This window comes from Hippocampus bargibanti, linkage group LG06, assembly GCF_051943395.1.
Source record: "Hippocampus bargibanti isolate YZ-2025 linkage group LG06, ASM5194339v1, whole genome shotgun sequence".
Lineage (NCBI taxonomy): Eukaryota > Metazoa > Chordata > Actinopteri > Syngnathiformes > Syngnathidae > Hippocampus > Hippocampus bargibanti.
Genome location: NC_142739.1, coordinates 14,692,039 through 14,718,568, shown reverse-complemented (window position 1 = coordinate 14,718,568; position 26,530 = coordinate 14,692,039). Strand labels below are relative to the sequence as shown.

The window sequence follows — 26,530 nt, the reverse complement described above, 5'->3', positions numbered from 1 at the left end:
AAGGCTGAAGTGAGGACAAAATGGTGGAAGTTGAAAAAGCAAGAGTGTTGCATGACATTTAGGAAGGAGGTAAGACAAGCACTGGGTGGGCAAGAGGTCCTTCCAGATGACTGGCAAACTACAGCAAACATAATCAGAGACACAGGTCGGAAAGTACTTGGTGTATCGAGTGGAAGAAAGGTAGATAAGGAGACTTGGTGGTGGAATGGGGAGTTGCAGGAGTGTATACAGAGAAAGAGGTTAGCAAAGAAGAAGTGGGACACTGAGAGGACGGACGAGAGTAGACAGCAGTACAAGGAGATGCAGCGTACGGTTAAAGTAAAGGTGGCAAAGGCCAAACAACAGGCCTATGATGACTTGTATGCTCGGCTAGACAGCAAGGAAGGTGAGACTGATCTTTACAGGCTGGCGAGACAGAGAGACAAAGACGGTAAGGACCTGCAGCAGGTTCGGGTGATTAAGGATAAAGATGGCAATGTATTAACAGGTGCCAGTAGTGTGATGGCAAGATGGAAAGAGTACTTTGAAGAATTGATGAATGAGAAAATGAGAAGGAACAAAGAGTAGAAGACGTGACTGTTGTGGACCAAGACGTAGCAAGCATTAGCAAGGATGAAGTGAGGAGGGCGCTGAAGAGGATGAAGGGGGGGAAAGGCACTCGGGCCTGATGATTTACCAATCGAGGTATGGAAGTGTCTTGGAGAGGTGGCGGTGGTGTTCCTGATCGGGTTATTCAACAAGATCTTAGATGATGAACAGATGCCTGAAGAATGGAGACGAAGTGTACTCGTGCCCATTTTTAAGAACAAAGGAGATGTGCAGAGTTGTACGAATTACAGAGGAATAAAGTTGATGAGCCACACAATGAAACTCTGGGAAAGAGTAGTTGAAGCTAGACTAAGAGCAGAAGTGAACATTTGTGAGCAGCAGTATGGCTTCATGCCAAAAAAAGAGTACGACAGATGCAGTGTTTGCTTTAAGAATGCTGATAGAGAAGTACAGAGAAGGTCAGAATGAATTGCATTGTGTCTTTGTAGATCTGGAGAAAGCGTATGGCAGGGTGCCCAGAGAAGAGCTGTGGCATTGCATGAGGAAGTCTGGAGTGACGGAAAAGTATGTCAGAGCGGTGCAAGACATGTATCATGACTGTAAGACAGTTGTGAGGTGCGCTGTCGGTATGACTGAGGAATTCAAGGTGGAGGTGGGACTCCACCAGAGGTCAGCTCTGAGCCCCTTCTTGTTTGCTATGGTGATGGACAGGCTGACAGACGATGTTAGACAAGAATCTCCTTGGACCATGATGTTTGCAGATGACATTGTGACCTGTAGCGAGAACACGGAACATGTGGCGGGAAACTAGAGATGTGGAGAGGAATGAAGATCAGTCGCAGAAAGACGGAATATATGTGTGTGAATGAGAGGGATCCAAGTGGAAGAGTGATGCTACAGGCAGAAGAGATAAAGAAGGCGGAGTACTTGGGGTCAACTGTCCAGAGCAATGGAGAGTGTGGAAAAGAGGTAAAGAAGCGTGTCCAGGCAGGCTGGAGCGGCTGGAGAAAAATGTCAGGTGTGATGTGCGATAGAAGGGTTTCAGCTAGGATGAAAGGAAAAGTGTATAAAACTGTGGTGAGACCAGCCATGATGTTTGGACTGGAGACAGTGCCACTGAAGAAAAGACAGGAAGCAGAGCTGGAGGGAGCACAGCTGAAGATTTTGAGGTTTTCTTTGGGAGTGACCAGGTTGGATAGGATCAGGCGTTGGAGAGAAAGTCAGAGAGGCCAGACTGAGATGGTTTGGACATGTCCTGAGGAGAGAGAGCGACTATATCGGGAAAAGGATGCTGAGCCTTGAACTGCCAGGCAGGAGACTGAGAGGAAGACCGAAGAGGAGGTTTATGGATGTGGTCAAAGAGCACATGAAGGTAGCTGGTGTGAGGGAAGACGATGCACAAAACCGGGATAGATGGAGGACATTGATTCGCTGTGGCGACCCCTGAGGGGAAAAGCCGAAAGGAAAAGAAGAAGATGCGCGTGCACACACATACACACGCACACACACACACACAAACACACACACACACACACACACACACACACACACACACACACACACACACACACACACACACACACACACACACACACACACACACACACACACACACAGATCATTGGACAGAAGCCGTTAAGTGGCCTGAGGGGTCCTGTCATAGTCATGTTTGATGACAGTAGCCATAACAATTGTCTTCGGAGAGCAAAGATGCCAACCACTAACACATTGATTTTACAAAACATCGTTTTAGGCCACCTTGAAAATGATGATTTAGAAGAGTTAACTGTGTTCCAATTTACGAGACTTGCTTTTTAGGATTCTTATTTTTTTTTTTTAAACAAACGTTATTCGGAAGACTATACTTGGTGAGTTCATTAGAATGAACTGTGTATTCCTCATATTGAGAAAGGGTCACTGAATTGTAGTTTCCTTTCCCATTATATCTGTTCACTGAACTCCCACAGTTGCATTTTTTGTACATTATGTAACTACAGTAAAGTCTCGTTATATCGATATCGGATATATCGATAGTCCCGGTTATATCGATACTATTTCTATGCACGCACGGAGAAAATTACATGCAAACAGGGTCGGATATATCGATAGTCCCGGTTATATCGATATTTTTTCGGACTCCCTTGAATATCGATATAACGAGACTTTACTGTACACCAATAACTGAATCATAATTAATTTATATTTCTGCAATGTATTCAATGTCAATGTGAGACACTTAATGTTATAATTTATATTCATATATTATATTCATATATTCAAAATAATGGACATATTAATTGGTGATTCGATAAATTTTCATCTGCATCTCTACATCAATATTACTGGTGATGATTTACTTATGTTCCGAACTCATCATAACTTTATAAAACAAATCAATCAACGTGTTCCCAATAGAAAGATATTGTCTACTTTTTGTGCAGAGAGAGGAATGTTAACTGTGGCTAGTTGCTTTCAGTCAACACAAGCCATTTGTCTGGAAACCTGCAGTGCAAAATAACCTCTGTGCTTGTGTGCAGTAAGTCATTTGTAAAGATCAAGGGATGGAAAGGAGAGCCACATGAATAATGTTCCCGCTGGAGTCATCAGTAAACTTTATCATTTAATGAAAGGGCCTGAGCAGAACTGCAGTTCAATAGAACTCGAGCGCACGTGCAGGGACACGCATGCTCAATTTCTCAAAACACGCAAGACCAAAAGAACCAGACAGACAATGTGTGCATGCAGCAAGCATCCTGCCAGACAGTTGTCTTTGCACTTTCATCTTCAAATCATTCAAAGCTTGACTGACATGCTTTCAGTGCTGCAATGGTACCACCTGGCCAGGATGAATGATAAAAAATAAACTTGTGTGAGACAAATGTATGGTTGTCTATCTTAGAGAGAATTAATCTACTCTTCTTTTGCCAAAAATGTGGTTAAAAATGGGGGGAGTCAACACCCAGTTTTAAAAGGGGTTAAGGACTAAACTCAAACATAAGTAGGGAGATTTCATGAGTAAGCACAGCCTCCCAAATGTTTAATGTTTTTTTAATAATAGTCTATATATTCATGCTTACAACCAGAAAAAAGTAATCTTACAAGAATACCCTGATAACAATAATTCGGTATTGTGAGGATGCTGGCATGTATGTTGTTGTTTCACAAGCCTGGTTCAAGCGACAGGATCAATTAGCCCAATATTAGCTCCAAATCTCCCATCCTAGCAAACACAATGATGCCCTTATTATTATAATGGCACCAAATATTAACTTCCTTATATATATATATATATATATATATATATATATATATATACAGTAAAGTCTCGTTATATCGATATTCAAGGGAGTCCGAACAAATATCGATATAACCGGGACTATCGATATATCCGACCCTGTTTGCATGTAATTTTCTCCGTGCGTGCATAGAAATAAATATCGATATAACCGGGACTATCGATATATCCGATCCTGCGCCGAACTGCATTAAACAAAAGCCGCCAAAAGAGGGCAGCCAAGCGCCATATAAGAAACGGAGCTGGCCATTAGCTCCCTTTTTTTTGGGGTGAGAGATGTTCCCCCAATGTTGCCTCAAAATGGCACATATAATTCTTTAATGATTGTAAACATGTATGCTTTAATCTTCAGAACTACAGTGTATTTGAAACATATTCATAACTGGATGTGTAACAAGAAAGCATATTATTCGAATCTGAAGCCATTGTTTGGATTCACAAGCAATGCAAGACGTCTTGGCGAGAAGTCATTTTTATTTGCATTTGAATAAAAAGTGACATCGGCTGTCCTTTAATACACAGTATGGAATGTTAATAATTTTCAAAATCATCGCGCTTCAGCAGACAAAACAAGAAACATTGTTGCAAAAAACGATTGCATTCATATACAGTACAGTGGGCATGTACATAACACAACAGGGAAACTGCAACGCTTACATCTTACTGTATTATGTATACAATTTAAAAAAGTCATCAATCTTCTTCTGCTTCCCATTTTTACCTTTTAACACCAACACTTCAATCTCGTCTGCTACACACGAGCTAGCGTCTGAAAATGAAAATGGCTCTGCTACACGGGTGCTGGGCACGTAACCAAGTCACCTGACCAAGTCGACCAATGGCGCGACTGATGGCGTGACACGTAACCAAGACACGTGACCAAGTTGACCAATGGCGCGACCGATGGCGTGTCACGTGACAAAGTCACACGGCCAAGTCGACCAATAGCGCGACCGATGGCGGCTCATGTGACCAAGTCGACCAATGGCGCGACCGATGGCGGCTCACGTAACAAGACACGTGACCAAGTTGACCAATGGCGCGACGGATATATCGATATAAACAACAAAAATGGCCGGCGGGGGATGAAAAGGAGCACCGTAATAACCGGATTATCGTCATAACCGGGTATCGTACTAAACGGTACTAATTATACATAAAAATACTAGAAATGTGCAAGGGAAATGAAAATAGTATCGTAATAAGCGGTACTATCGATATAACCGATATCGATATAACGAGACCCCGTATGATGAGAAAGTCAAATGGACCTAGTTTTCCCTTGCCCGGACGCGGGTCACCGGGGCCTCTCTCTGGAGCCAGGCCTGGAGATGGGGCTCGTTGGCGAGCGCCTGGTGGCCGGGCCTACACCCATGGGGCCCGGTCGGACTCAGCCCGAAGAGGAAACGTGGGTCCCCCTTCTCAAGGGCTCACCACCCATGGGAGGGGCCAGAGGGGTCGGGTGCAATGTGAGCTGGGCAGCAGCCAAAGGCGGGGACCCTGGCGGTCCGACCCTCGACTGCAGAAGCTAGCTCTGGGGACGTGGAATGTCACCTCTCTTACAGGGAAGGAGCCTGAGCTGGTGCACGAGGTTGAAAAGTTCCGACTAGACATAGTTGGGCTTGCCTCCACACACAGCCTGGGTTCCGGTACCAGCCCTCTCGAGAGGGATTGGACTCTCTTCCACTCTGGAGTTGCCCACGGTGAGAGGCGTAGAGCAGGTGTCGGCATACTTATTGCCCCCCGACTCGCCGCCTGTACATTGGGATTCACCCCAGTAGACGAAAGGGTTGCTTCCCTCCGCCTTCAGGTGGGGGGACGGGTTCTGACTGTTGTCTGTGCATATGCACCAAACAGCAGTTCAGTGTACCCATCCTTTTTGGAGACCTTAGGGGGTGTGCTGGAGAGCGCTCCCCCTGGGGACTCCCTTGTTCTGCTGGGCGATTTCAATGCTCATGTGGGCAATGACAGTGGGACCTGGAAGGGCGTGATTGGGAGGAATGGCCCCCCCGATCAGAACAGGAGTGGTGTCTTGTTATTAGACTTCTGTGCTCAACACGGATTGTCTATAACAAACACTTTATTCAAACATAAGGGTATCCATATGTGCACGTGGCACCAGGACACCCTTGGTCGCAGTTCGATGATTGACTTTATAGTTGTATCATCGGATTTGCGGCCTCATGTTTTGGACACTCGAGTGAAGAGAGGGGCGGAGCTGTCAACTGATCACCACCTGGTGGTGAGTAGGCTCCGTTGGTGGGGGAAGATGCCAGTCCGACCTGGAAGACCCAAACGTGTTGTGAGGGTTTGTTGGGAACGTCTGGCAGAATCCCCTGTCAGAAGGAGTTTCAACTCCCACCTCCGGCAGAACTATACACATGTCCCGGGGGAGGTGGGGGACATTGAGTCCGAATGGACCATGTTCCGTACCTCCCTTGCTGAGGCGGCAAATCAGAGTTGCGGCCGTAAGGTGGTTGGTGCCTGTCGTGGAGGCAATCCCCGTACTCGCTGGTGGACACCAGTAGTAAGGGATGCCGTAAAGCTGAAGAAGGAGTCCTACCGGGCTTATATAGCCTGTGGGACTCCTGAGACAGCTGACACGTATCGACTAGCCAAGCGGAATGCAGCCTCTGTGGTCGCCGAGGCAAAAACACGGGCATGGGAAGAGTTCGGTGAGGCCATGGAAGCCGACTTCCGGACCGCTTCGAGGAAATTCTGGTCCACCATCCGGCGTCTCGGGAGGGGAAAGCAGTGCACCACTAACACTGTGTACAGTGAGGGTGGGGCGCTGCTGACTTCGACTCGAGACGTCGTGAACCGGTGGGCAGAGTACTTCGAAGACCTCCTCAACTCCACCAACACGCCTTCCTTGGAGGAAGCAGTGTCTGGGGACTCCGAGGTGGGCCCTCCGATCCTTGTGACTGAAGTCACCGAGGTGGTTAAAAAGCTCCTCGGTGGCAAGGCCCCGGGGGTGGATGAGATCCGACCGGAGTTCCTAAAGGCTCTGGATGTTGTGGGGCTGTCCTGGCTGACACGCCTCTGCAACATTGCGTGGTCATCGGGGAGAGTGCCTCTGGATTGGCAGACTGGGGTGGTGGTCCCCCTTTTTAAGAAGGGGGACCGGAGGGTGTGTTCCAACTACAGAGGGATCACACTCCTCAGCCTCCCTGGAAAGGTCTATTCAGGGGTCCTAGAGGGGCGGGTCCGTCGGAAAGTCGAGCCTCAGATTGAGGAGGAACAGTGTGGTTTTCGTCCCAGCCGCGGAACAGTGGACCAGCTCTACACCCTTAGCAGGGTCCTCGAGGGCGCATGGGAATTCGCCCAACCACTCTACATGTGTTTTGTAGACTTGGAGAAAGCGTTTGACCGTGTCCCTCGTGGAGTTCTGTGGAGGGTACTTCGGGAGTATGGGGTACAGGAGCGGCTGATACGGGCCGTTCGGTCCCTATATGACCGATGTCAGAGTCTGGTTCGCATTGCCGGCAGTAAGTCGGAATCGTTTCCAGTGAGGGTTGGGCTCCGCCAAGGCTGCCCTTTGTCACCGATTCTGTTCATAACCTTTATGGACAGAATTTCTAGGCGCAGCCGAAGCGTTGAAGGTTTCCGTTTTGGTAGCCTCAGTATAGCATCTCTGCTTTTTGCAGATGATGTTGTACTGTTGGGGCCTTCAAGTGGAGCTCTCCAACTCTCGCTGGAGCGTTTCGCAGCCGAATGTGAAGCCGCTGGGATGAGAATCAGCACCTCCAAATCTGAGACAGTGGTTCTCAGTCGGAAAAGGGTGGAGTGCCCTCTCCGGGTCGGGGAGGAGATTTTGCCTCAAGTGGAGGAGTTTAAGTATCTGGGTGTCTTGTTCACGAGTGAGGGTGAAAGGGATCGAGAGGTCGACAGGCGGATCGGTGCGGCGTCTGCCGTGATGCGGACTTTGTACCGATCTGTCGTGGTGAAGAAGGAGCTGAGCCAAAAAGCAAAGCTCTCAATCTACCGGTCGATCTACGTCCCAACCCTCATCTATGGTCACGAGCTATGGGTTGTGTCCGAAAGAACGAGATCCCGGATGCAAGCGGCCGAAATGAGCTTTCTCCGTCGGGTGTCCGGGCTCTCCCTTAGAGATAGGGTGAGAAGCTCGGTCATCCGGGAGGGGCTCAAAGTCGAGCCGCTTCTCCTCCACATCGAGAGGAGCCAGATGAGGTGGCTCGGGCATCTGATTAGGATGCCCCCGGGACGTCTCCCTCGCGAGGTGTTCCGGGCATGTCCCACTGGCAGGAGACCCCGGGGACGACCCAGAACACGCTGGAGAGACTATGTCTCCCAGCTGGCATGGGAACGCCTCGGGATCCGCCAGGACGAGCTGGAAGAAGTGGCTGGGGAGAGGGAAGTCTGGGCTTCCCTACTGAAGCTGCTGCCCCCGCGACCCGACCCCGGATAAGCGGCAGAAGATGGATGGATGGATGGATATAACAAGACTTTACTGTATATATATTCCTTATATACATTCCCTCTATGTTTACTGTGTCCAATCTCATCTACGACGCTCAGAAGTTTGGGCCGAATCGATCTCAAATCGAAAATATTTAAAATATTATACCAATAATGATACATTTTATTTCAAGCGCCTTTCAAAGCTCTCAATGACACTTTACAGTCACAGACAAGCATAGATACAATAATAAATAAAATACAGTTATAAATAGAAACAAGAGATAAAGCTACACAGAAAATGCTATTTTAAATAGGTGGGTTTTGAGATGGGATTTGAAGGTGGGAAGAGAATCGATGTTACGAATGTTGGGAGGAAGTGAGTTCCAGAGTTTGGGGGCAGAGCAGTTGAAAGCGCTGTCCCCCATCGTGCTGAGATGGGCAGGGGGGTGTACACAGAGGTGGAGGGAGGAATAGGATCTGAGAGAAGGAGAGGGAATATAAATGTCAAGAAGGTCAGATAGGTATGGGGGGCAACGCATGGAGAGCTTTAAATGTATAAAGAATAATTTTAAAGTTGATTCTATATTTGACCGGGAGCCAGTAGAGCTCTTGGAGGACGGGGTGATGTGGTGAAAGGATGAGGTTCTGGTGATGATCCTGGCTGACAAATTTTGGACGAGTTGATGTTTGTGGAGAAGTTTCTGAGGGACACCAAGGAGAAGTGAATTGCAATAGTCTATCCGGGCGGTGACAAGACTATGAACGAGGATAGCAGTGATGTGATGGGTGAGTGACGGGCAAAGACGATTGATATTGCATAGGTGGAAGTATGCAGATTGGGTTATGTTATTTATATAGGAGTGGAAAGACAGTGTGCGGTCAAGGATGACACCTAAGCTTTTCACCTGATGGGAGGGAGAAATGGTCGAATTGTCAATAGTGAGTTGGTACCAACAAGGAGAATTTCAGTTTTTTTGCTGTTAGGTTTGAGGAAGTTATGAGTAAATTTCAGAGAGGCAGAGTGAAAGGGAAGAAGGTGGAAGAGAGGTGTTGGGTTTGCCTGAGAGATAGAGCTGGGTGTCATCCGCAAACAATGAAAGTGTATACCAAATTTACGGAGAATATTGCCAAGGGGAAAAGGTAGGTAATAAAGAGGAGGGGTCCCAGTACAGAGCCTTGGGGCACACCAGAAGATACAGGAGAGGACTGTGATGTGAAGGAGTTCATTTGGATGAACAGATATTGCATCGTTTGGACCCGTTTACTTACCATGTGTGTTGTAACCTGAGGACAAACGAGCCTGTTGACAGTGATCTGCAGCCAACTGGAACGTAGCGAGAAAGTACAGCGGGGACTCCAAAATAAAAAAAGCATGGTGCAATAGAACATCCGTTTCTGCTAAAAACAAACCACAAACTATTGGTGCGTTCACCTCTCTGGCTGCCGTGTCTTTTTGCTCCGAAGTCACATTGAAAATAAGACATTTCCCATTTGATGTGTTGATTTTTACATGCAGCTGTCTACCACAACACTACAGGAGATTGTGGCCTTTAGAGATGCCATTCGACCCTTTGACAGAGTTGGGCTGACCAAAAATGAGAAATACTTGTCTCACAAAATTCTGAATGATTCCCAAGACTTCAGGAAGATTATTGTGTGCACTCACAAAATGAACGTTGAACATAGTGGAAGGTGTGTGTCTCTTTCCATTTTTCATAAATGTAACAGAGCATATCCGACAAAGAATATCATAGAAACATTTAGTTAGGGTGTGGTCAATTGCCACTTCAGGACCTGAACGATTTGCTGTGATGAATGAAACTATGATCTGCTGTGTAAGGTTAGCCGTACATGACCTCAAGCTGAAAGCTGAAGCATATATGAGTTTTAGAGTGGACTTGAATTTGAGTGAAATGCCACAGTATCACGCTGTTCACGCTTGAAACCTCTCCAAAGTTTTGAATTAAATAAAATCTGTCATTGTCGGTTATATATTGGCAAATTTCCCCATTTTGGGACAAATAAAGGTTTTCTGATTCTGATTTTCTGATTCTGTTAGAATAAATCTGAGTGAAACGTGTTTGGTCACAAAGAACAAATGCCTCAATTAGGGGGATGTGGGGACAGTGCTGACAATGACTTCTTCTTTTCCTTTTGGCTTTTCTCCTCAGGGCTCGCCACAGCGAATCAGTGTCCTCCATCTAACACGGTTTTGTGCAACACGGTCTTCTATCACACAAGCTACCTTCATGTCCTCATTGACAACATCCATAAACCTCGTCTTTGGTCTTCAATTTCGGTCTCCTGCCTGGCAGTTCAAGGCTCAGCATCCTTCTCCCGATATAGTCACTCTCTCTCCTCTGGACATGCTCAAACCATCTCAGTCTGGCCTCTCTGACTTTCTCTCCAAGGCCTTTAATATGAATTGTCGCTCTAATGTACTCATTCCTGATCGTAACCAACCTGGTCACTCCCAAAGAAAACCGCAACATCTTCATCTCTGCTACCTCCAGCTCTGCTTCCTGTCTTTTTTTCATTGCCACTGTCTCCAGTCCAAAAATCATGGCGGGTCTCAACACCGTTATATACACCTTTCCTTTCATCCTTGCTGATACCCTACTATCACACATCACACCTGACTTTTTTCTTCAGCCGTTCCAGCATGCCTGGACACGCTTGTTCACCTCTTTTCCACACTCTACATTGCTCTGGACAGTTGACCCCAAGTACTTAAAATCCTCCACCTTCATTATCTCTTCTCCTGGTAGCATCACTCACACACAGCCCATGACAATGAAAAAAAAAGATATGATGATATTCATGAACAAAGGTGAACTTTTACAGCAGTAATTTTATGAGTACCTGATTGACAAATGGTGAGCAATATTACATGTATGTGGTTTGTCATGTATATAATACATGACAAACCACCGAATACGTTTTTGTCAAGATTTTTCACATCCTTTTCCCCGACGAGCAGCTCTGGTGGATAGGCAGAGACAGACAAAGCGAAATCAACTTCACAGGAGAGTGTTGAAATTGTATCTGGAAAAAATGCATTCCTCGGGCCTTAATAGCTTAGCAGCTAATCATAACATAACACCTGCTAGCTTGCTGCTTTGGCGACACATTTCCCTCCCCAGGAGACAACAGAATAAAGGAATGCAGAAAAACAAACGTAAGCAATGAAGTGGCAATGACGCGCGGTGCAACGCCGTCTGTCAATTGCACTCATGTTCAGTGGTCAAAAACCACATGAGTCAGACAAACACACACGTGCCTAAGTCCTTGCACGCAAACCGTGCGGCTGACGTGATGAGAGTAAGAGACCGGTGGGTGAGTCACCGAGTGAAACTTGGCAGTTCTGTTCGACGGATCAGCTGTTTTGATGTGTTTCAGCAAGTGCACAGCAAGTTTGTTTACCTGCTTTTATGATGTTGCAATGCTGGACATTACATTTATTTTGAGTTGAAATGAAACATAAAATGACACGACTAAGTGTGTGTGATTATGTATTTTGAAGAGCAACCAAGAAGCAACGTCATTGGGTCACATTTAGACACATACTTTTAAAGTAAAGGTGCATCACTCTTAGTTGGAAAGACCAATAAGGGATCTCACTCTGAACGCTTAGGTGATTGTCAATGTGCAAACTAAATACAGGTACATGTGTTTGTCTGCCTCTTCTCTCCATAGTAGAGTGTGTGCTTGACAACAGAAAGGACAGGCAATAAGTCTGAGAAGAGGAAAATCAATTACAACACGTAATGAATGAATTAGTTCTGGTACTTAAAGCTTGAAGTCTCTACTCTGAGTATTCAGAAGAATACAATGGTTTGGCGTGTAAATATCACACTTGTTTTCAGGTAAACTATTGTACTGTACTGCAATGACGTGCGGTAACATGTTGCATGCAGACTTGGGCTGTCAAAATTGGTATTGTTTGAATCGATTTATCGGATGAAAATATTTTGCATTTTGGTATACAGTGTATCCTCTACAATAAAACTTGCATATGCAAAATACCCCCTTGTGTGGAAAAATCGTAATGCATTAAAGCCATTCTGTTTTATGCTTCCGCTTACAATGAAAATTCCCCCTTTTGCATACTATGAAATCCTTTTCTCCACCATTGCCTCACAATGACATTCACTACAACGAAAACACGCCTACCGCAAAAATCTTATACAAACCACAGTCACCAGATTACTTAGCTATGAAACGTCAACAGTTACCACCACACTGGTTGACACATGCACAGTAGTAGATGAAGTATTTGTTAATGTTCGCACATGGTTAGAAATGTTGTAGTTTCAGACACAGCACATATGGTGGATTACTTGGTATAAAATGGCTACAAAATGGACCTGTGCAGACCAAGGCTCTTCACAAGAAGTTAACAAAAGAAAAACGTTAACACTTAAATATAGGATAATGGGAAAAAAAGATGAAATGTGGAATAAGTAGCGTAAAAGACATTGTGCAACAAATTGATATAAATGAAAGTGAATGCTGATCGCAAATTCTGCTATTTTTTTCGTGTTTTTTTTCTACACTGGCTATATGTATGTATAAATAAGTGTCTGCTCATATGCACAATTGGAATAAAAATTAAAAAGTACGCATATACTGTATGTATTTTGGGTGTGTGTATATCTTAACAAATTAACTTTGTGCCCAGTAATGAAATATTTGTGACTGCAAACATGATTTTGTTGTAGAGTTCTACTGCAATAAAAAATACATTTTTTGAACAAATGCATTTGTGTTTCAATTTTTGTCATTAAAAAAGTAAATAATCAACATTAGACATGAATGATTTTTGTACTCAAGATTATTTTTGATACTGATTCTGTTACTTTTGGTCTTTGGTCTTATGTTTTTAAGTGTCTTATTAAGCACTTGGGAGACGGTGGCATCAGCTCATCAGCTTATTTTTACAGTTTTATGGTCAACCACAGCTTAAAAATATTACTCCAAAACCACATTTGTCATTATTTAAAACTAAGCTTCATTGACTTGCTTATGATTAGTTGTCAATGCATTCTTTCTGTCTCCTCTCATACATCTGATTTTTAAGGCATCACTTGATATGGAAAAAACATATGCAAAATAGGCATAGTTGCAAGTTATCCTGATCAACACATGACGTTCAAGATGAAGAAACATTGATTACCAATTGGCATAAGATACCAAATTACCTCATGCTAATTGTACAGAGACCCAACTACTGTATTTGAAAACAAACATTACAAAGTAAATTGCCCTTTTTATGGCCCATTTATAGAGGATCGTGACACTGCCTGCCATTGTGGAGTAAACATATTTGCTTGGGAAATATATCTTATTTGCAAAACCATTCAATGCTGAGTGCTAAAAATATGTTTCCCCATCATGCTGCAGGGCACGTGCAAGCAAAAACATTTTTTTTTCCTCAACATTTCACCTACATTAGACAAATACATCCCAAAGTAAGTAAACATTTCTTAATTTACAAGTCAATACTTTGTGGCATGATGGCATTTAGCTGTTTTGAACGTATATAGACACAAATATCATCACAGAATGTAGGGGTGGTGGATCACAAAATGCAGGCAAGACAAAGGAGCTGGGTCTAATTCACAAATTGTATTAAAGAAATAAAAGAAATAAAATATAAAAGTCATAAGAACAAAAATCCAAAGTATAAAAAAAAAACTCATGTCTAAAGCTAAAACCTAACAGTGACCAAACCATGACAGGAATAAACAAACAATGACCCTGCGCAGAATGGTCAGGCCGGGAGTTCTCTTTAAGTAATTATCACATAATGATCAACAGCTGTGCAGCTGCAGGAGTAGCCCTACAGCATGTTGTTCACAAACAGAAGCATGACAAATATGTGTGAACATAAATGCGTTCAAACATATTTAGTAATAAATGTGAAGATATCTTCTGTGAAAAAAATGTTCGATCGACATTGGTAGCTCCACATTTCTGCACATTTAAACATGTGATGAAATAAAGACAAAACAACTCAATTTATTCTGGTCATGGATACAGTACGTTTTTGAAGAAAAAAAAGACCAAAGTAAAAAAAAAAAAATGGATTCTGGCTTTTGTGAAGCCGAGAGAGCATTGAACACAAGCTTTGTCTTTGCTGTTTGTCGTGCAGTGGAAAGGGAGCAAAATAATTGAGGACTAAATTGCTGAGAATTCCCGTCAGTGAAACCAGGCCAGACCGGCCTTTTTGCTGCTCGTTTCGCACCAGCCCTCCCTCCTCTCTCTCTCTCTCTCTCTCTCTCTCTCTCTCTCTCTCTCTCTCTCTCTCTCTCTCTCTCTCTCTCTCTCTCTCTCTCTCTCTCTCTCTCTCTCTCTCTCTCTCTCTCTCTCTCTCTCTCTCTCTCTCTCTCTCTCTCTCTCTCTCTCTCTCTCTCTCTCTCTCTCTCTCTCTCTCTCTCTCTCTCTCTCTCTCTCTCTCTCTCTCTTTCTCCCTCCTATCTTATCACTGCTTTTTTCACTTCTTGTTTTCTTTCCGGGCCCCCAGAGAGAGTGACGCCCCTCCTGCATGCTATACTGGTGAAACATTAGCCTCGTCTGATACCTTAAACCTGAAAGAGTGTGACCAGTAAACCAATGAAGGCATGTCATCAGCGACACTGGCACTCACACACGACCGTGCATGCACGCACGCACTCACACAAACACACACGCACGCGCGCCCACACGTATACTCACGCACACACAAAAAGGAGTCACGCTACGACTGCTTGTGTCCTCTGGAAACACAGGGATGCTTGATATCATCCTGTCACTCCTTCTGACTAATAGAGATGACTAACACATGAACACACACACAGACGCTACACAAACAACCATCTTGGAGCCTTTTGGAGCCAGTCACTACACTCAAGAGACAGACTGGCAGACAGAAACACATACACACACATGCAACATTTATCAACACATTCAATCAACAGTCAACAGCATCAACTCTGCAGACAGTTTGACACTGCAAACAATAATGTCAAACATTGTGTTTAGCAGACTGTTGTTTGGTACCGAGGAATGTGACAAATAAAATGAGAAGAAAGAAATCATGTCTACATTGTTTTGACACGACTGGGAATGAGGTTTGGTTCAACATTTTCAGTGAATGCTTTTGTTGTAACTACAATGCATGACGACAAGTGAAAACACCATAAAAGCTGTGCCCACTAAATTAAAGGTTTACAAGCAACATACAGTATATTAAAGATACTGCTCACTCTGCGGGACACAGTAGTGTGCTGCACAAATTGAGGTTGGTTGATGATATTAATGTAGTACGCATGGGACCAAACTAAACTAAATATAAACTCCAGTAGTTGTAATTGTGTATATATATATATATATATATATATACAGTAAAGTCTCGTTATATCGATAACGGATATATCGATAGTCCCGGTTATATCGATACTATTTCTATGCACGCACGGAGAAAATTACATGCAAACAGGGTCGGATATATCGATAGTCCCGGTTATATCGATATTTTTTTCGGACTCCCTTGAATATCGATATAACGAGACTTTACTGTGTATATATATATATATATATATATATATATATATATATATATATATATATATATATATATATATATATATATATATATATATATATATCACCTCCCAAAAAGAAGAAAAAGCAAGCCGGTAACCAAATCCCCACATGTAGATTGAAAGGAGAAGTCTAAATTCCCACAGGTCATGTCGGAGGTTAAGAGTCGCTGTTTCAGTCACTGAGTCTTACATATTAATCACATGTTGACCTAGCAAGCCAATCCCGTTTTTTCCACATTGGCACTCTGAGTGAAAACTCCCCACAGGTCCAGCAAACATCTAAAAAAACACACACACTAAGCATTAAAGTAAAATATCTCGCCTCTCCTTGCAAGCCTTACATGTTCATACTGGACCCGCCAGAAGTAAACCTCAATGAGAACAGGCAAAGCTGACACCTCGTCAAGTTTGGGTGGCGCCTTCATGGTAGCATGTAGCCTTGGGGTGGACAGGCATTTCAAAGGTCAGGAACAAATAACTTTGAGGAAAACTGATCCACAAGGCAGACAAGAACCCAATAATGCCTGGTAGACACTCATCAACAGACCTCCCCCCATCTCACAATTATCAATACCTTCCAAGTAATCACGGGCAGCCCCGAGATTTCTGCCACTTCGATCATCCTACCATAGCAGTTTTGCATTGAAACATAACTCTGCTCGACACTCCTCTTCCGTGCACAGACGGCAACAATCAGACTCTTCCCTGTGTTTCATCTTTGGCCCTTGTGGTTCAGCTTAAGTTGAGGGGGAGGAATCCACTCTGATCATATAATAAACTGCAAAATAAGTGTGAAAAATCTTCCAACCATGTTCACTAATTGTGTAACTGCTTTATTTCACTATACCAGGATTTTATCCATGCATGATTGCAGAAGGGACGCACTCCATTATTTGAATAGAATTCATAGTAGTGGCGAGAAAATGGTAAAAAACGGTTGGCCGATGAAGACAAATTACATTTAATGAAATGATCATTCCACTTAAAGTGTCAATTATGTATGGAGAAACACTTCTTGTTCTGAAGGAAATGGAGAAATGTGTTGGTATGTTAACGGAAGAACATTTACGTAACATTTCTGTCTGGGTAACTGCTCGTATCAAAACAATAGACTGGAACGTGATGTGAACTTTCAGCCCTACGCGTTCTATTTTAGAGAAGAAAAAAAATCTAACGTAAGATGTGGTTTAGTTGAGCATGACTGTTCACAAAGCCTATAAACATGACGTTTTTTTAAAAAAAAAAAAAAAAAAAAAAAAAAAAAAAAAAAAAATATATATATATATATATATATATATATATATATATATATATATATATATATATATATATATATATATATATATATATTGAAAAGTCTACCTGTCAGATATGGGGAGCATGTTGCTTATTTTGGTGGTTCCGCAAAACTCCACTGGTGTTTTCCCCCAGCACGCTGAACTAAAAAGCCTGCTAAGATCTAAAATATCTCATTAATGTTTCAACAGCGTACCAAGCATTGCTAGAAAACATTTACAATGGATGTTCACTGATGAAGATGTAAAGGAGGGAGGTCTGATGTGTGTTTTTGCTGATTAAGGAGGCCAGAAGCATTTGGCCAGTCATGACCTCCACGATGTTGGTGGCTCAAAGCAGAGGAAATATATATATTTATCTCCTGACATGTGTGAGCAAGTAGATAAACCCTGACCCTACGTTGAATCAGAGTTGGTCTGTCTCTTGCTTTGTGGTTAACTTCATTTGGCCTAACAAAGCACTAATAGTCATCTGTGAGCCTCCCAACCTGACCACCTACGAACACACGCACACACACACACACACAAACACACACACACACACACACACACACACACACACACACACACACACACACACACACACACACACACACACACACGCACTCGCGCGCGCGCGCACACACACACACACACACACACACACACACACACACACACACACACACACACACACACACACACACACACACACACGGGAATACCCTTCCAGGTTTTGTGTGACATAGAACACTACAAGTCTAGAGACATGAATTAGTCACTTCATGACTCAAGCTTTCACTTTAGGATTGGAATTCCTAATCTTGCCAGGTCCTCGAAACAAGCTGGGACGTAATTACAGCTAGCTGCAAGACAAACTGCAAACTGCAAACAAGAAAGACTGTACCTGGATTTCTGCATAAAGTGGTCATAAAACAAAATCCCATCTTAATGCAAATAAAAACACAAGACACATTCTGTTGACTACTCCAAGAGCTAATCAGGGTCAGGCGTCAATTTAAGGTAGCACTGTTGGCTCAAGCCTCCCTGCCAGATTAAAAAACTAAAATGAATCACAATAACTTTCCTTTTCTTAACTCATTCACTGCCAGACAATGTGCAAATATTTCCACCCCAGTGCCATGTTTTTTGTCATGTACACTGAAGTTCCAGAACCCACCGAATATTCAGTTTTAGGACTACATAAACATTCACTGCAGCGTAAGAAACCTTAGGCTTTCTTCTTTCATCAGAAAAAAAGTTCATTTTGAGGTTACTTGGCTCTGGAGTTATCTGCATTGAAAGTGAGGGTGGCTGTAGAAAGGCTGACTGAAGCTTGAAACATACCCTGCAAGAAAAAAACCAAACCTGAACAAATTCGGCAATGGTGCTCCACGTCATGCTTTTCAATTCCCGAATAAATTCTGGAATGGCAGTGAATGAGTTAATAATGATAACACAAGTTCTGTTGGAAGGCCCACAATTCGGCCGGCCATCTCCCGCCTGATCAAAGGCAATACAATATTTGTTTCATTTCAGCACGGTAGTGTGATGCCTGCTAACAAGCGGAAGCAAGACGATGAACTTTCATGCTTTAACCCACATGTTCTTTTCATCCTGTCATCAGAATCAGAATCAGAATCATCTTTATTGCCAAGTATGTAGGACACACAAGGAATTTGTTTCCGGTAGAACACGCTGCACTAGTATCGTTGTCAAAAAAACTGCTAAGTGGCACTATACAGTTCCATTTTGGCTACTGTTACGTTGGCAACAAAAAAGTCTTTCGGGTGAAAATGATAATTACAAATTTGGGCCAATTTCAGTTGAAAATTTGTAAATTTTCAGTGCATCCTTCTTAATTTCTCTTGTGGATTACTTTTTTCCCGTTACTTTGGGTTGAACTTACATCCTCTTGTGGCATCCAACAGAGGAGTCATATGTTTTGGCCTGCCTTGGACTGTCTCCTACACATAGAGTTGCCTCCCAGTTATTACTGCTACAGGTAAATTGGGCCAAGGGCGAGATAAGTACTGGCACTGAGTTCACGTAACCAAGATGATTAGGTAACATAGGCCAGCAACAGTCTGACCACGCATACATATATACAAAGACAACTTGCATGGCGGTGTTGTCTGCCAGTATGAACAAGATCTTATGATGAATGAGATGCATTGAGTGTGGTAATCTTGTGTGCGTCTCCTGAGATATTTGTCATGACCTTTTCGGATTAGTGTCACTGTGTTGAATTTCATCTGAACACTAAAACAACAACTTGGAGACAGTGGAGGAGACCTTTACTCAGCCAAACCATTCGATTAGACCCAAATCAACATCCCAAGACAAGAGTCAATGTTAAAGGGGTAAAAAAACGAATGTTATGTTAAATGTTAATGCTAAATGTTCAAGGGTTAAAAAACGAATTGTTCAGTCTCCAGCCCAGAGAAAAGAATCAGGCACCTACAAAACTTTAAGACAGGCTTGACATAACGGATAGTGCTATACCACTGAGATGGCAAAATGAAATTTTAAACCTAACATGAATTTTGATGAGAAATATGGGACTGTAAACATGCAAGCGTGACCTAAAAAAACTGTAAATTGCAAAGGCCATATGTGTGAAAAAGAGAGAGAGGAGAGACATAATAAAACAATTCAACATAAAATATTTACAGTTTTTATGGTTGGCAATTAAGAGGGACAGTGGTCAACTGGTTCACATATCTGCTTCACAGTGCAGTTCAGCTATGGAATTTTGTATTAATCATAATCATAATCACAGTTTCTCTCTCACCATTGACAGTTCAACCGTGTCCCCCTCCCCTCAGGTCAAGAGCCTGGGTGTCATCCTCGATAGCTCATTATCTTTTCAGTCCCATATAAATAACATAACTCGGTCTGCTTATTTCCACCTCCGTAATATTAACCGTCTCCGTCGCTCGCTCACCCCTCACACCACTGCTATCCTTATCCACAGTCTCGTCACCTCCCGCATCGATTATTGCAACGCACTTCTCTTCGGTATCAACCAGAAATTTCTCCATAAACTCCAACTCGTCCAAAATTCTTCAGCCCGGATCATCACTAGAACCCCCTCCTTTCACCACATCACCCCTGTCCTCCAGCAACTCCACTGGCTCCCTGTTAAACATCGTATCGAATTCAAAATACTTCTGTTTACATTCAAAGCCATCCATAACCTTGCCCATCCCTATCTTTCTGACCTGCTTCAAATCTCCGTTCCCTCTCGGTCCCTCAGATCTTCATCCTCCCTTCACCTCTATGTGCCCTCTGCCCGTCTCACCAGGATGGGTTGCAGAGCTTTCAGCCGCTCTGCTCCCAAACTCTGGAATTCTCTTCCACCCAACATCCGCAATATTGACTCCCTCCCTATTTTCAAGGCTCACCTCAAAACCCACTTGTTTAAAATTGCTTTCAATGTATAGTTCTATCTGCTATTTTATTATATATCATTTTACTTATGGTTTTATTGTTATGCGCTTTGTTTTATTGTTTTTATTGTAAAGTGTCCTTGGGTGTTTTGAAAGGCGCTTGAAATAAAATGTATTATTATTATTATTTATAATGATAATACATTTCATTTATAAGTGCCTTTCAAAACTTTCAAGGTCACTTTACAGTCACAGTATTATGTAAAGGCAAAAAATGTGTGTCATTTGGAGCCGTACTGCATGCTGAAAATGAAAGATTATCGAATTACTGTTTTAGTAACTGAAAATATGAGCAAATTACAGCACATTAACAAACTCTTGGGGAAATCATGTGAGACCTATGAATATACTATACATATGGTCATACAAAATAAAATAAACACAAAGTAAAATAGTTGTCCAGGAGGACAATGTCACTTTATTTATTATTTTTTTGTACCAACCAGCTTAAATTTAAGCCTAGTGTTGACCTATATAAAAGCTAGAGTTTATATACATGCACTCAATTGTAAAATAAATGGATTTCGCTTGCTTTAGGTCAACCTATATCTTCCTTAACATATTTAATCTGCAACAGGACAATAAGTTAGATAAAACATCAGAGCAAACTGGCACAATGAATGAAATGTCCTATTTGTCAACTAAACATTGTGTTGAACCACAAATACCACATCGACCGCTTATCTGAAAACATGTATGCTCGCCATTTAATTTCAGGGCTTACTTAAGGATAAGAGGTTATCATCTGGCAACCACAATAACGTCCTTGCATATAATATACACATCTTACTCCAAAATCACTTGTCAATACAAAGAGATTTGAGCCAGATATGAGCCTTCAAATCATTTTTGTATGAATCTCTTATTGTTGTATTATTGAAATTTGAGCACAGCAACAATCAATCACAAATGGATTATTTTTACAAACGTACATTATGTTTTCTTTTTGTGCACAATGCCACAGGGGAGGGGTCCTGCTTAATAGTCATATTTCAGAATCAGATCAGGAGGCGGCCCAGTAGTGGTTAGCACGGCAGCTTCACAGTGCAGAGGTCCTGAGTTCAAGACCCGGTATGTCCTCCCTGTGTGGAGTTTGCACGTTCTCCCTGAGCCCGCGTGGGTTTTCTCCGGGTCCTCCGGTTTACTCCCACATTCCAAAAACATGCATGGTAGGCTGATTGAACACTCTAAATTGCGGTGAGGTTCATGGCTGGTGAGGCACCGACGTCATCACAGTCAGTCATTGGCAACATGTTTTGTTTAAAATGTCATGTCAGCATTCTTTATATAAACTGTAGCATAGAAACAAATAATTAAAAAAACCTGATTATCGTGTTACCTTTACTTATAAATGAAGTCCATGCGCCGCTCCTTCTGAAGAAAGGCATCAATAACTTCTTTGTAGAAGCCTTCCTTATCTTTCTTCAGTTTTAAAATCTTTTAAAATCTCTATTTCTTTCAATTTAGATATGTAATCCTCCATTCTGAAAATAAGGCCAAGCAACACGAAAAAATGACTGGATGGTTGCACTTAACTTGCTAACTGTTTACTGTTGCTTGCTCTTACTAATTCTATTATTCTGCAGCCGAGGAGGCGCTAGAAGAATCCGTAATCACCAGCGCCCCCTGTCATGAGGCAGGAGAACTGTGTGCCTCACCTATGCACACAGTTTTGATTAAAAATAAAATAAAATAAACACTGTAGTACATTGTTTATTATGTACAGTGACTGTAAATTATATACACCAGTAAAGTACAAATAACTAAATAAATATAACTGTTTAATTTTTCATTTGATATTTCCATGATGACAGGTGAGGCACTGCCTCACCTGCCTTCCCTGACTGCACGTCACTGCTAAATTGTCCCTAGGTGTGAGTGTGAGAGTGAACGGTTGTTTGCCTCGGTGTGCCATGCGATTGGCTAGCAACCAATTCAGGGTGACCCCTGCCTATCATCCCCCGCGACCCTCATGAGGATAAAGCGGTACGGTAAATGGATGGATGGGTGGATGGGTGGATGGATAGAAAGTAAGGTCTAGAGAGGAAATTATCCTTAGTGATGTCAATGGGAAATTTGACAACTAAATTAAGCTTCAAGGACTGGATGGTCACACGCATTGCAGAATCAGTGCTGACACATCAGTGAAACGTTTTCCCTTGTCACCGTTGACAAAAGCATTATTGAAGGAAAATACATGAAAATAAATAAACTTCACTCCAGGCATAAGGACAACTAATCTGAGCAAAGGACTGTGAAACAAAGAGTAGAGATAAAATGGCATTTAGTATGTGTGATATTGTTAGAGTGATACAAGTGTCACATGTGCAAATATCACAAGGCCAAATGGGCACTATTTGCACATTGGAAATACCCAAGGTTTAGCTCTATTTTAATGTTTGCTTTATTCCCATGATGCAACTGCAGGGCGGTCACCTACAAACCTACAGGACCGGTACTCTGTGACGTCAATTGTTTTCTTTTCAAATCAGGTGCTAAACACACAAAGATTGCCGACAGAAGAAAATTGCAAGATACATTTGAGCCAAGTCAGAAAGTCTTGCCAACATAATAAAAAGGAGGGTCCAAAAAACAATCTTGGTCTACCAAACAGCAATACTGATGGATGATGAACACATCGTTAAGGTCATGACTCGCTCCAATACCACAAGTCCACAAAAGGTCAACAGCGTGCCTTACCGTTCTTTCAAGAAGTCAACCACTCTTCTGAAGTCGTCAATGCAATACTCCCTCTTCATGTCCATGAGGACGCTGTCAGAGGCTGACTGCACAGGAACATGAAGGAAGGCATAAACACGCGGATGATTCAAGATCTTCGCCATCTCCTAAAGAGTCACAGAACAGACAATGAAGGGCTAGCAACATTGCAAAACGTTGAAAGGTATTTGTGACAGGTTCCAAAAGCAGCTTTGGAACCATGTAAAAGTCTTCATTTGTTGACTTGATTGTCATGGTGTTTTATTGTTCTCTCTCTGCACAGACTATTTTCTTTCCCCTTTTTAAAGTGTCCATTCTGTGTCCATTTCGGCACGCATGCTCTCGCACGAGTGTGCTTGTTATATGCCTTCTTCATCTTCGCGAGAGTGGCTGACTTTCCAGCAGCTCATGTATTTTGTTTTTGTACTTTCATTCCTTTCATCACTTTGCTGCTGTGAAATGTAAATTTCTCCACTGCGAGACTCCTCTTCTTTTCCTTTCGGCTTTTCCCTTCAAGGGGTAATAAAGGCAAATCCAATCCAAAATCCAATCCAATTCTTTCGAGTTGGCAAATTATAACAGTAAATAATTGCAGTAACTATTTTTAAGATAAGAAACATGAATAGTCACATAATGGGGACATTTGCAATCTACAGCAGCAAAGTTGAAAGGGGTGGGGGGAGGTAGAAAAGAAGTATTGCATGCACAAAAATGATTCAGAAGACTGAATTGTACAACTGCACACTAAAATGTTACAGGAAAAAAAACGAGATAGTGTCAAAAGGAAAAAGTATAAACGTGTCAGAAAACTGAACTGTACAACTCGACAAACATCGTTCAGAAAAAAGAACTGTACATCATGCAAGAGTATAAAATATACACTCTAGATTGAGGCATATATTTAACACTTTATGCTTTTTAAATAGTGTTCATCTGTATTTTAAAGGAAAACCGACATCACTTTTTTGTTTCCTAACTGACACCAGAAAAACGTTTTATAGCATCTAAAATACCCAAAACACATCATTGTATTCAGCTTTTATTGACCAACAGAAAGTCCCAACTTACAATTAGGTTTGTACCCTTCCGAACTGATGTCATCTGGTAATGACGAGTATTGCGGATATAAATCTGGATTGCAGACTTTGCCTGTAAACTTAAGGGACAACCTACGTCACTTTTTTGTTTCCTAACTGACATCAGAAAAATATTTTAAAATCTAAAATACCCAATACATGCGGTATGATATTTTTAGTGAAATGCAAAACACCAATAAAAATGACTTAAAGTGTCCAAAAACTACTTCAAATTGAACCTGGAAGTGGCCAGTTTCAGATGGTCCCGCCCCCTTGTTCGTCACGTCACCCCAAGACGTCTTGCCTTGCTGGAGAATCAAAACAATGGCTTCAGATTCGGAGAATATGCTTTGTTGTTACTCATCCAGTTATGAATATGATTCAAATAGTTCTGAAGAGGAAAGCATACATGTTTGCAATCGATTAAATAATTTATTCTGTGCCATTTTGAGGCAATAGGGGGGAAATGTAGCACCAAAAAAGAGGCAGAAAATGGCGACAAAGATCCGCGTAAGGAATTAATCAGCCCGTTTCCACAGGCTGATTAATTCCTTACACTGAGCTTTGTCGCCCTCTTCTGCCTCTTTTTGGTGCAACACGAAGTTTTCAGACCAAACACGTACAGCAAAATGCATTGACGTGATGGAAAGACTGCTACAATGGATTGGATTGGATTGGATTTGCCTTTATTATGTGTCCTTTTTTCGGTCAGGGGCGTTCCTTCAGTGACGTAGGGTGAGGACTCGTCACCAACTCAAAAACAAGACTTCCGGAATATTCAGGGCGAGTCTTAAATCGTAAAATATAGCTATATGCGGTGGAATCTTTGTAAAATATGCTCAGTAGAAGTCATTTGAAGCCATTTTACAAATTATGGACGCAACTTGTCGGGAGACGTCGGTTGTCCTTTAAGCTCAAATATTTTTGTTTCTGTACGTGGGTTGCCTTTTTAGAATGTCCCATTTAATGTGTTAGCTTCTTGTGATTGCGTTGTTGAGGGTGGGCAAACAACTTCAGTCACAGCCTGAAGCAGACATTGATATACGCGTGTATACCAATTCGAACTAAAATATCCAGAATCACCCCTGATCATTTTGGGCAATTTTAATCAAACACGTTTAAACCGTGAACTTCCCAAATATAAGCAGCATATTGACTGTTTCACCAGAGGAGAAAACATTCTAGATCATTGTTACACAGCACTCAAAGGCGCATACCGGTTTGTTGCGCATGCATCATTGGGTCTTTCTGACCACTATTTAATCCACTTAATTCCCACATACAAACAGAAACTCAAATGTGTAAAACCGGTCGTCAAGACAGTTAAAAAATGGACAGATGAAGCAAAGTTATCGCTACAAGAATGCTTAGACTGCACTGATTGGAGCGTCTTTGAAACTTCAACGGGCACATTGGATGAATACACAGACACATCATACATCAGTTTCTGTGAGGACATGTGTGTACCAACAAAGTCCTTCCACTCATTCAACAACAAGCCATGCGATCGAGCAGTTTACAAACTCGCCCGAAACAGGCTGACGAAGGAAATTAACATCGCAAAGAAAAGTTATGCGGAGAGGCTTAACAAACAGTTCTCCGCTAACGACTCTGCATCAGTGTGGAATGGCCTGAAAGCAATAACAAATTATCGTTTACCATCCCCCCAAGCAGTGTACAACAATGGTATGGCTGATGAGTTAAATAAATACTTTTGCCGATTTGAAAAGGACATACCCATTTCCCTGGTCTGCCCACCGTTACCAGAAACTACCGTATCTCCGCCCTCTGCCCTACAGACAGAAACTAGACGTTAGACGGCTCTTCAAGCAGCAGAAGATCAAGAAAGCTGCGGGACCTGACAGAGTGTCCCCCTCCTGCCTGAAAATCTGCGCTGACTAGCTGGATCCGGTCTTCACACAAATCTTCAACCGATCCCTGGAGCAGTGTGAAGTCCCATCCTGCTTCAAACAGTCTACTATTGTCCCAGTTCCAAAGAAACCAGCACCCTCGGGATTGAACGAATATAGACCTGTTGCTCTAACGTCTGTGGTCATGAAGTCCTTTGAACGCCACGTGCTGAACCACCTAAAGAACATCACCGGACCTCTGCTAGATCCTCTTCAGTTTGCCTACCGGGCAAACAGGTCTGTGGAGG

General features: G+C 42.6%; 1 protein-coding gene across 4 annotated transcripts in view; it reads right to left on the bottom strand.

Annotated features, from left to right (window-relative positions):
* Positions 1 to 26,530, bottom strand: part of cdkal1 (CDKAL1 threonylcarbamoyladenosine tRNA methylthiotransferase) — a 304,188-nt gene that overhangs the window by 93,112 nt on the left and 184,546 nt on the right. For all 4 annotated transcript variants that reach the window (XM_088999350.1, XM_088999354.1, XM_088999351.1 and 1 more), the window contains one exon: positions 23,279 to 23,424. In XM_088999350.1, the coding sequence (XP_088855476.1) occupies positions 23,279 to 23,424 (146 nt within the window). The remainder of the gene's footprint in view (positions 1 to 23,278; positions 23,425 to 26,530) is intronic.